Here is a 12,418-nt window from a genome sequence, read left to right on the forward strand (position 1 = left end):
TCTGAATGGATGACCAAGCAATCCTCACCTATCATTTTAAATCTATAAAATTGTGATATTTACAATACAGATTCACTCTCTACCAACCAATCAAAAGTTCACTTTAAATTCATGCCCTTTTTCTGGCACCAAACAGCTCTATATTGAAGCCGTATTTCTCCCTTTATGCCCCCACTTACCTCTGCTCCATCTCCTATTCCAAGCGTTACATATAGTCTATCATTTTTAAGTACCTGTCTTTCTTTTACTGCCAGTCTCACATAGACAAGGCAATAGTTGCTCCATCTGACCTTTGACCCCATCTGGTGAAGCCTTATACCTGGCCGCCACTTTTCTTTACGACATCGCTCGCATCTTTGCATCTTACCGAGGGCCACTCTGGCGGCCGAGGCGTCGTAGTTTATCCAGAAGGAGACCCAGGACAGGATGGTGATCAGGATGGATGGCATGTAGGTCTGCAGGATGAAGTAGCCGATGTTTCTCTTCAGCTTGAAGCTCAGTGAGAGACGAGGATAGGCACCTGAGCAAGAAGAACAGAGAAAACGCATTGGGAAGAGCACAACTTTCTGACCGTGAAATGAGTCATTCAGTCTAGTTTCTAACTGATACATTGCTAGTATTTACATGCATGATTTTTTGGGGGCGTGAACAGCTGTAGAATTTTTGTTTTCTTTTTTCAGACGGAGAAGAGAAGCCGGGGTGAACCCCAAAAGCAATCCTAGAACGCTTTCATCTGGGTTTGCTATCGTAAAAGTACTCTGCAGACAGCATGTATTTTGTATTGCTTTTACAATATAGATACTATATAATACTACTAAAAATAATTCAATGAAAGAAGTGGTGTATGTCAAAAAATGTATAATATCATTATAGAGCAGAAACTAAATAAGTCCCCACTGATTTTTATATGAATTTATATTCAAGTGATGTAATTGCTTGGGCATCTAAAATCACTCCTGATACAACCGTCTTCTTTTCCTACTAAGGTAAAAAGATTGTAAAATGTTTTCTGTGTGATGAAGATTTTGTGAACATTGAACATTTTACTTTTTAATGTTCTCAAAGATGGACTTAAATCCTGTTTGCCGTCTTCAGTACCACATCATATGCAATAACTATATTCCAAATCAGCTACACTTTTTTATGAATCTGATTTTGAACGTGAGGTTTGCTATTTTTACCATTGACTTGAGTCCATTGTCCTAAATATAGCCCAGAGAAATATACAAATGGACTGGCCCGTGATCAGAGGTGCATCGTGGATCACGCAGGGACACCTTCTGTTTTTGTTTCTGTTTCCAAGACGACGCAGCAGCATGGGCCGGATTTATCACCATGGTAACAAGCATCTCTTTTTCAGCACCTTCAAAAAACACAACACTAACGGCTGTATCCTCCAGTTTGGGTGAAAAAAAATGGCCATTTAAACTTGTCCAGCTTTAGTCCTGGTTTGGGTCAGACGTCCTGAGTTTAGTCCTGGAACTTAACCTGGATTAGAGCAGGACTACGCCAGGTCTACATCAGGACTAAACGGATCAAAAACCTGGACTCATGTGACTCATGCACAACGTCTACATCAAAATTGGGATTAAACTAGGACTAAAATAAAAAAAAATAGACCAGGGCTAAACTAAATCTATGTCTGGACTAAACTGGGCTCAAACCAGGTCCCAAGACGGACACTACCTTAGTTCTAGTTTACGGTTTAGGCGTAGAACTGATCATTTCTCCTGCTATTATTAGACATTTTCTATCTTAGTCAGTTTCGTCAATATTTTGTACTTCGCATTTAAAACATACATTGTAATTGTACTTATTTCTTTCTAATATAAAAATAATATTATTACACTCATCTACAATATCCACACCATGATTTTGCTCCTGAAACCCTTTCACTTCTTAACAAGTTCTCTTCCTGGCAAGTGGAGACATAAAAAAGCATCAAGCTTGGTCCATGGTTCATTACACGAGCTATTTATAGACGTTTCAATCCATAGTGGCTGCTTTATGGTAGCAGTCTATAGGGGGCGCTAGAGCAGTGATTTCAAGTGCGTGGGCTCACATGTTTGGATGCTTGAGAAAGCGTTGGTCCGACTTGAACTGTATGTGGTGTTAGATGGAGAGCCTCATTAGGATTCATTGCCTACGGTATGTTCCACAAGTGTTATGTGAGAGAAACACCAGAGAAGGTGTACTTGAAACGCAACCCTTAAAATATTTTAAAAATAATAGTACAAAGACGAGCTTGGGCTGTGCTGGGAATGACTAAAATGAAATAAACACGTGAGAAAAAACAGGAATTAAGTATGGATTTAAAAAAAAAAGCTTAATATTGCATTCATAAAGGACTACAAAAAGACTAAAACTCAAATAGTAACCATTCGCGACAGGTTACCCCAGCATATTGACAAAATTTTCAATATCAAGAAGTTCTTTTCCATGTCATGTTTGTCTGTATTTGGCACAATATTGCTTGATAAGGAAGCTCTTCTACATTGAAATGAATTGCTTGTCTTCCGTATGAAGGTGCTCCAACCTTCCAGGCGTTCCCTCATAAGCAGACTTTGTTTAGTGCGGGATGGGTCAAATGCAGAGGACAAATATCCTCTAAAAGTTGTTATTTAACTGAATGGACGCTATAGTAACTGTATATACATTGCTGAAATATCGCAATTATATCATCATTACACATTAAATACCATTAAACCTAAGATCTAACATCACATTTTTTCCTCATATCATGCCACTCTAGGAATAAAACTACAGTTGGGAGAGCACGGTCCCTCCTCACAGGGATTTAAAGCTATACGGGATCATTATGATGTGCAAGAAGTCGATGGCTGTCACATGGAATCCCATAACATTATTACAGTTTCCAGCATCCTTAACAGAATTGATTTGATCATTGATTTAGCAATGACAATAACTGTAGGCTGTGATATCAGCGTTGTAAATCTGATGACACTAAAGGACATACGGCATTCCCCTTAAGCCAGCAAAATGTAACTAACGTTCACTTTTTTATGTATTCGTTAATTGGTAAATAGGTCGAAGTTTGAGAACTTATTTCTTTTAAATACTTTTATTCTGCTGCTGCAGCTGCTGCTTATAAAGGTTCTCTTATGCCTTCTTACATTATTCTTCTGATCATGAACTTACATTATATGTTTTTGTTATATTTAAAATGTTTGCAAAGCATGCATGCCTTATTCTTTAAATTACATAACGAGCAAAATAACGCTATAAGATTAGAACATATACCATAGATCATTGCATTAGGTCGCGTATGGAAATAACACAATCTTAAATGTTTCTTTGTATTATTCAAAGTTCCCTTGAGTCTTTGTGGCCAATCCAATGGCGTCTTTATTACTTCAGAGTGTTGCTATGACAACGACTCCCTAATCAAGTCCCATTAGGAGTGCATTTCATCACCTCCAAGTGTCTGTCGAGTACAAAATACAGGCGCTTGTCAAGTACTATCGGTTTTGCTGTATCTAAGTTAACGTTGCAACATTTTACATGAGGAGACACATGTACGCTGTCAATATGCTGATTTTGTGGTGTGCTCGAGTGTTTATAGTGGATCAATCAATACGGGAATGTCTGATTATATGGGTTGAAAGATCAATTTATTCCCCATTGAACAAATACCAAATAAACCTATCATCAATCCATCATAAATGTTTGAATATAACATGATTGAACAGTTTATTGGTGTACAACTGACCTGACTGACATAACTTCTGTCTACTCTTAACACTGTACGTTAGTTTTACTCAAATCCACCAAATCCGTCCGCGCCACGGCAATTTCACTCTCTTACACCATTTCGAACACACATGCCAAACATGTCACAGTCGAGCAGCAAGTCTTTCGGTATTTTTAGCTCGTGACTGCGAATGTCAGCTTAAAAGTGCACCATGTAACTTTTCTGTTTGTGTTTTTGATGGAGTCCCCGATCGCGGCCGGTTTGAATGTGGAGCATGTAGCTTGAGAGTGGAGGTGGAGGTTTGGAGCGAGCTCGTGGGCGTCGGAGTGTACGGGCTGTAACTGCTACACGGAAAAAGCATGGGCGAGTAGGAGGACCGCCATGTGTGAGAGAACGAGGGAGGAGGAAAGAAAGGAGCGTGTAGAACAGGACGAAGGAGAAGATTTCTAAGGAAGGAATGGGAAATCGATGTAGAAACAGACTTCCGCTAAAAGCTCTACGCTGGAAGAAAAATCTAAAATAAGTGAATAAGTTGTATTATCATGCTTTGAGTATATTTTAACTAACTTAAAAGTAAGATGGCCAATGGAACGAGCATAAAATATCTTGTTTTACTTAAAAATACAAAAAAGACAAGCATTTTCTAACTTGAAATGAAGAATGAAATGCAACTACACTACACTTGAAATAATAACAAAAATCACTTGTGCTATTGGCAAATCTTATTGTAAGAAAGTCTAAATGTACTCAGAGTAACTAATATCAATCACTTTTTAAGTTATTGTCTTATTTAAGATTATGTGGTTCAAAATTTGCTACTGTAAATCTATAGCTCATCGTCTTTCTTGTGGTGCGGCAGTTTTATTATGTAATTATTGAGATTGCGACATATAGTACATACTTAGTTTAGAAGTACAATCTGATCATCTTCACCATTTGTTCTTAGATCTCGAATCACAAGGCGACTAACAATTTTGGTCCGGGGCCCGTTACAAATCAAACTTACAAAACAAAAGGAAACAAGTGAACATTCTTTTCTCAGACTCGACACAGCGCTGCACTCGCTCGCTGGAGGACGTGTGATGGGGGGATAATGATGCAGTTTTGGGAGGACAGAGAGCGAGAAGGTGCTTTTGTCTCTCACTTTCAGTCACGTGTGTAACTTTAGCGACAGCAGCAAAAATTCAGTGTACGGAAATGACATGTTTGTTAAAATTGTTACTGTGTGAGTGTGGAATCATGTGCCTCACCAGAACACTAACAAAACCTACTAATGTTTGAGTAATACCTCATTCATTCAAGGGTTCATGGTAGAAGAAGTTTCAGGGGTAGTTTTCTGGACAATGTTTTCAAAAAGATAACATTTTGACTTCCAGCTGAAAGTCTGCAGAACACCAATGAACACCAACGAACGCCAACCAACGCCAACCAACGCCAACCAACGCCAACCAACGCCAAAGAACGCCAACGAACGCCAACGAACACCAACGAACACCAACGAACACCAACGAACACCAACAAACACCAACAAACACCAGCGGGACGAGGGCTTGTGACGTACGGCTGATCCGGACGTGGCCGTAAGATGAGATAACGTTCGCTCTTAGATTTATTTGTAGCCCATTTAAATCTAATATGAATTCCCTTTGCATTCCCAGCGGTCACTGTAAATAACAAAGTTGAGCCCCCGGGTTGTGTGTGTGATCTAATGGAATTTATGATTCTTTGAGTTTTATTACTCTGCCCTGAATAGTTCATATTTTCCTTGTTTTATTTCAATAACATCACAAAAAATTATTCTGGTTCAAATGTTTTTTTCTTAGTCCACAACTTAACCTTCATATTAGAAAGAGAATTAGGTTTTATTTAGTGTTGTTGTTGGTCTGTGTCCTGGTAAACTGCAATTTAAAATCTTCATTAAATACCTGTGTCCGCGAGAGGCCAGATTAGACCAAAACTAGTATTTCCTCCATATAACCGTTATCATTACGTCTATTATACATTCTTTTGTACTGCTTCTTGGGCATTCTTTTATTTGCCGTTTAATCTGCCCATTTCTGCTTTCTGCTGTTCCTAAATTAAATCCATGGAACCAACCTTTTTTTCAAGATGACAGAGAAAATACTTATATCAGAATTTTTATAGATGCAATCTAATAAAACGCTTCTGGGTGTTCTTAATAAGTTAAAGGCGCATTATGTAACCTTTGAGGTAAAATGTTCCACAATACAACACACTTATGTAACTTTATAGACCGGTTTATAGTTTATCCGAGCGCAAAACAGAAAAAAACACATTTAGTATTTAAAGCGCTGCCCATCGCAGCCATTGACACTTACAACGATGACACAAAAATGGCCGACAGCTGATGACTTAAATGTCATCGAGCATGGCCGTATTGTCTGATGAAGCGTGCACTTGAATACATGGACCAGCGCACGAGCAGACAGCCAGTAGATAGATGCATGCTCCAAGTGGAATAATTGATGCAGCGGGCCTAATTTCACAGGAATATAAGATGCCCTTGATGCTGGCTTGTTTTTCTGTGGAGAAGGGCTAATTGGCAGCAAACGGCACCTAGAAATGCAGATGGATAGAGAGAATTTATACAACATCAAGGGCGAGGATGTTATGGCTAGGGCTTTAAACAATACCTAAACGCCGCGTTGGATATGAACGTGTTGTTTCATTTAAAGATCAGATCATACTTTTGTCTTCAGGTTTTGTTTTTAATCACTATTCATTTCGAGCCCAATTCGGACAGGATTAGTCGTACCTAGGGGCATCAGGTAAATTGTAATGATTACGAGCGTCGTCTGTGTTTCTAATCCCGTGCGAGTCTGTGAATATTGCCCCGAATTTGACCTACTGTATTTCAGCAAACTAAGAAGTCCTCAGATAATTCTTGTCCCATGCGAATGCTCATGTTTGTGATTTATTTGGGCTGTTTTTAGTCAGCGAACTAAATGTAAATCAATTCAAAATGACCCATTTTGCGTCCTGATTTGTACTAAATTAACACTATTAATTCAACCCCGACCATTTTGCAATTCAATTATTGTTTTCTTTTTCTGCACTGAAAAAGTTAAAAATTCCAAAACGAACTGGGGCAAACGCTTTTGGTTTCAAGTTCAGATCAAGGGGAGAGACGAGAGAGACGAAATGTGATCGCTTGGATGTCATTCTGATCGCCAATCGCAACAACGTGGTGAAGAACAGCGTTTCATGCAGCAGTACAAGTACATAATGTAGAAGAGAAGTTAACGACGTGAATTGATTAGACGGTTCTTGTCATATTTCAGTCCATTTCCAGAAATAAAGCCTGTAAACGCATCTCCTACGAATTCACATGTGTAATTTAAATTTTACAGACGTCCCCCAGGTAAAACTAATTCTGTCCGAGTAAGGCTTTAGTAGAGATCGAGATTAAAAGATATGCCTGGGTGTTCGGGTCTCGGGTCTGTAAAGGTCCAAGGACAATCCTCGGCCGCTGAAAGCCTGTGGTTTTAGTACAACCCGCGCAAACTGCACTGCATCCATTTAGCTAATATCAGCCTCTTACCGCCCAGACTTTACAATGTTGCTACGGAGACTAAAAGTTGGAAGTTGGACCCGGCCTCTGCAGTCTGTCGTTTGGAACCAAATGTGCAGTCTAAGGAGAAACAGAATGGCTATGTTGTTCAAATACAGAGCGGCTTCTTCTTGCGGTAAACGTTATATGCCAAGAAGAAACGATTTACGACGCTACAATCTATAACACTGCCGTACATCAGCTGAAAAAAACATCATAACTTATCAACATGTTGGAAATGACACTTTTTGGCCTCAAAATCCAATTAATTTTTGCACTTCTCCAGCACTGATTCAAGCAAATTCTAAAGCCATCCTGTTTAACATTAAAACTCATACATTTCCCTTTTGTTTTGTCATTTGGAATTCACAGAAATCACTGAAATCTGATTTTACTTTCAAAAGGGGGCCAATGATTGTGGCACAGATTTGTTCATTATTTATGCAAAAAACACAATTTAAGTTGCTAATGAGGTCTGTGCGATTCATCAAATTTGAATCGTATCAAGATCCAAAGGTTTTAAAATGTCAATGATCAGTCAATCCTTCAAAGTAAAAGCGTGTGAAATGTGTTTGCCTTTGGAGCGATAAATCATGTTTTGTGTTAAATGTCACTAATGTCTCGTTAAAGTCCATCATATTAGCAATGAAAGCCATTCTGTTTGGTTTTTAATAAGAAAAACATAGATTTATTTGCAAGAACTGAATGATAAATATGAGGAAATAAGCCATGTTTTTTGAGCGGAGAGCACTGTATGTACAATCATTTCAAAAAGCTAATTTATTCATAGGCAGATGACGGTGGGCGTGGCAGATGGGAGAGATCTCAGCACATGTGACGCTTTGGTTGTGTTCATTACTTTACTCAGGGGGAGGTCAAGAGCGCTGGACACGAGGCTTTAATACCTCCACACCACAGGGGGCCACAATGCACTGCTCATGCATCTCAAAGGTATACAGTCAATTACTAAAGTTAAAAGAGAGATATAGAGGGGGAATTATCATAATATAGTGTCAACAGGCTAATCAGCTCATCTTAGTTTGACACAGATTGGTTCTTAATTTGAATTTACATAGTCCTAGTTTAGGTTTTGACCGGGTTTGGCCTACTTTACCAAAGGTCTTTAGTCTCAATTTTTTTAGTTTAGTTTTTACAGGTTTAAGTTTCTATCAGGTTTGTCCTGGTTTGGACCCATTTTAGTTCTGATTTAGACCTAGTTTAGTCCTGGTCAGTGTTAAGAACTAAATACATGTACCGGAAATACACATTCAGAATATTTATTTATAGTATTCTGGTACTGTTACTTCTTTTAAATTGGAGGAATACTTTACTTGTTTTTTACTGTTTGTAGTAAATGTTCTCTCATCTTATAAATGAATGCAAAAATTGGTGAAACAAAAACAAAAAGCCGTTTTAATCTTATGTCATGTTTTCACACTATAATATACTGCAACTCAACGCAAAAGTATTCAGTAGTATTCAGAAAGAAACAGAATGCGTTACTACGGTAAATACATTTTAATGGAGGTAGTCAGTATTCTTTAACTAAATACATTTTCAAAGTATTCTTCTCAACACTCCTTACTTTAGTATTCCCTCTGATTATTTTTAAACGTGGTCTTGTCATTACACTTTTAATCTGCCTAGTTTATTTCTACATCTCTCTACAGCTAGAGACCATCCATACAGCTCTTCGCCCTGGCATTAGCATACACATAAAACACTCTAATCGGATGCATCCAGTCATCTACACATAATTAAAGACGCACCTGGGAAATTAGACCCTGGGTTTATAAATCCACATCAACAGATTCATTAAAATCAAATCATGGATATGTATATCTTCTCGCAAATTGCCTTGAGGTCCATTGCGATCAGTGTTCATGTTTAGATGAAGACCTGAGTATAAGGTTGTCATTGTCCAGCTATATATAACATGTGATTGATGCCTTTCTCAACAGCCCTTAATGGCATAGGAAGACTTATGAGGCATCCATACTGCTCTCCTGTGCTTACATCTCCTATAGGAATGACTTCTTGATGGCTAATAAATTGTTCTGGCATTTTGGGAAATCAAACACATGCATCACTATGAACTATGGCTGAAAGGACTGCCATTAACAGTAAATTATTAAGAAATATCCTGTTGATTTTCAGTAAATTAAGTAGAGTAAATGACCACTTTCATGTTACGCTAAGCTGTACATCCGTAATAATATAACAACCTGATTTAATTGTAATACAAGTCAGGAGCCACCTACCAACTAACATTTCAGTTCTGATACAAAGTAAAAGGCCTGATACTCAATACGATATCAAAACTACAATCATATTAAAACAGTCATTTTCAAGAAATACTTACCTTTTATATGCAATAGTTGAACCGGAATGTTGAGTTTTTACAAATAAATTGCATGCTACTGTACAGTGTTGGTTGGTAATTTGCGTGTTCTACCGGGAGGCAGTGACTAAAAATACCAACCTTTAATGTACATGGGTTCTGTTCTGATCTATTAAAAAACTGCAGTATCTTTGCATATCATACAATCCCAGGCAACTATATGAGCCTGGGACAAGGAGAGACCACAAAGCAAAGTTATTAGGCTAAATAACAAGACAAAACAGCTAGAGATTGACCGATAGTTTCTTTCATGGCCGAGCCGATAAACTCTGACAATATTTTGGGGATTTTGATCATTTTCCCCCTAATAAATTGACAACAAACGCACCCACAGCCGTATTTAACTTCAAACCTATAAGAGAGCAGTGTAGTCACATTTTGTACAGTGTTCTCTTTGCACTTAAGTGTTTGAATGACCTTTTGTGTATTCTTTGAGCAGCAGGTCGCCCAAAATATCGTCTTAATTAAGATCGAATTAAGATCGATCTCTGACCAATTGGTACATATTTAAAAACTGCTATTTGGATAGAACACAACTTACTCTATAATGCATTTACTTCATCATTCAGTTGTCTATTTAATCAATACACTGCCTAACAGCACTTTAATCCACCTATTGATTAGCTTCTATGCAAATACGCCGGAGAATACGGCTGCAATTGTCCCTTATTTGATGGAATTGATTTAATGAGCCTTGTGTTACGTTTAGATTTACATCAGCGCGCTAAAGAGAAGCTAGCCATAAACAAACGTTGGTATCTCAGGGTCTACTCTCTCCAACATGGCCGATGCCTTAGCGGAGTGCATTGGCTTCACTCTTGGCGTATATCTTGAGGGATACTTCAAAGGCGGCTCGTGTTTTCTTGCTTCAGTCTAATTAGCCGCGCTGAGGAACAGAACTTTGGCTCTTCAGATCAACACAGCAAGCCTTGGCTCGTGTTTTCGCTACAGACATTGATGAAATAATCAGATTGAAAACAGGCCAGGCTTTGATATGAACAATATTATGTAAAATTTAACAGTGTTTCCCATGAAATTCTGTTTGTAGAGACACAACAGAGAAGGGATTTTTTTTTTTTCATATTTTGGATATTAGTGAGAATTGTGGGTACTGGGCCTATTCTAAAAAAACATATAGATGGAAAAAATGAAATGGAGGGCATTTGCGTTTAAACTTTAAAATGTTTTAGTTTAGAGCAGTGATGTTTTCCCTGAGGGATATTATAGGTATAGGCACATCCTTTCACGTGCTACTGCAGTGCACATGGATAAAAGAGACAAGATATAATACGGATGACAATTAAATTAATCATATCTAATTTTGCAAGGTTTAATGAGCCACCACATCTTCAACAATGTTTATAACATGAATTTTATGTCTGTGTAACATCAACGTGTTTGTTACTTAGGTTATGAGAGTAGAATTTTAATTGTTTACAGTAAAGCTGTACTAAAACATTTATTTGTTTGGACCAATTTAGCCAACAAAAAATGGCCACATTTGGCCCCGGACCACAGTTTGGATACCCTTGGTTTAGAGTCTATATTAATTCTAACAAATAGCTAATAAACAGTAAAAGGCATAATAATATTGCCTGGCAAGTCCAGAATAATATTTTGTGAGACCGCCGAGGCTAGATTTTACAGGCAAATAATAAGAGCTGTTCCTGATATTATTCACATAGTACTTATTTATGTTTTTTTTTTTTGTCTAACACAATATTTTTTAGTATTCAACCAGAAACCGCTTTCTTCCCATTAAAGAGTTCATAAGCATTATTAGCAGTAGATGCTTTTCTATAGACTAGAATAATTGCAAAAAACACACCAATCACCATTTAGTGACCAACGTGTGGTCTAGAAACTGTGTTACCAGAAATATTGACACTTAAGCTGAACAGTCTCACTTGTACGGAAACATATAATTAAACTATGCAATATTTTCATCAAAACTGCATTTAAACAACTATATTCCTTCTATGTGTGTTGTCAACTGTTAAGCGTCTTTGAGGATCTTGAAAAACAGATGTTTTATTACTACTTATCACTTTCTGTCCCATGCATAAAGAGTGGATTTACCTGTGGAGAAGACAACATTCCTTGACACCAGTTTGTAGTCCACGATGGAGAACTGCGGCAGCTCGATCCTGGTCACTCCGGTCACGGCCGCCTCGCCTCCTTTCCAGTAAAACTCTATGTCGTCGGTGGTGTACCCATCTGTAAAGCACAAGCACAAATATATATTCACATTTACACACATATAGATGTACGTGAAACCCATCTGTCCCGGAGCACTGGGGACTCCTCTGATATATGCAGAGTTACAGAGAGGACAGCTGGGAACGAGGGGGAGTGTGGATAAGGAAAACATGTCAGAAGTTTGAATTCAGAACTAGAACATTATACCACATATCTTCATAATAAAGAGTTCACAAACTAACATTCTTTTTAATCAACCAATATTGTATTTTTCATGAAAACGAAGGGGGGGTGGAAAGTATGCAAATATTTTAAGATATAGGCAAGTAAAATTAAAATGACTCTAAGGAAAAGCCCTAAACTTTATAAGGTAATAATTTGAAGTGTTAAAATGACAGTTTTACAGTGATAACCTGTTTTACAGGAGCAATTATTCAATTTTAACAGCAATTGTTCAATAAAATGTGTTTTTATTGCCAATAAAATGCATTTTCTGTGAGCACCTTTAATGTACACAATATGACTTGAGTAACTG

At 37.8% G+C, this 12,418-nt stretch overlaps 1 protein-coding gene across 4 annotated transcripts in view; it reads right to left on the minus strand.

Moving 5' to 3' along the window:
• LOC140379220 (gamma-aminobutyric acid receptor subunit beta-3-like) overlaps positions 1-12,418 on the minus strand; it is a 115,246-nt gene that overhangs the window by 25,412 nt on the left and 77,416 nt on the right. For all 4 annotated transcript variants that reach the window (XM_072464174.1, XM_072464195.1, XM_072464206.1 and 1 more), the window contains 2 exons: positions 11,764-11,901; positions 368-520 (listed from right to left, as the gene is read on the minus strand). In XM_072464174.1, coding sequence (XP_072320275.1) covers positions 368-520; positions 11,764-11,901 — 291 coding nt within the window. The remainder of the gene's footprint in view (positions 1-367; positions 521-11,763; positions 11,902-12,418) is intronic.

This window comes from Eucyclogobius newberryi, unplaced genomic scaffold (genome assembly GCF_026437365.1).
Source record: "Eucyclogobius newberryi isolate DKJ021-1_F unplaced genomic scaffold, fEucNew1.0.hap1 SCAF_1, whole genome shotgun sequence".
Taxonomy (NCBI): domain Eukaryota; kingdom Metazoa; phylum Chordata; class Actinopteri; order Gobiiformes; family Gobiidae; genus Eucyclogobius; species Eucyclogobius newberryi.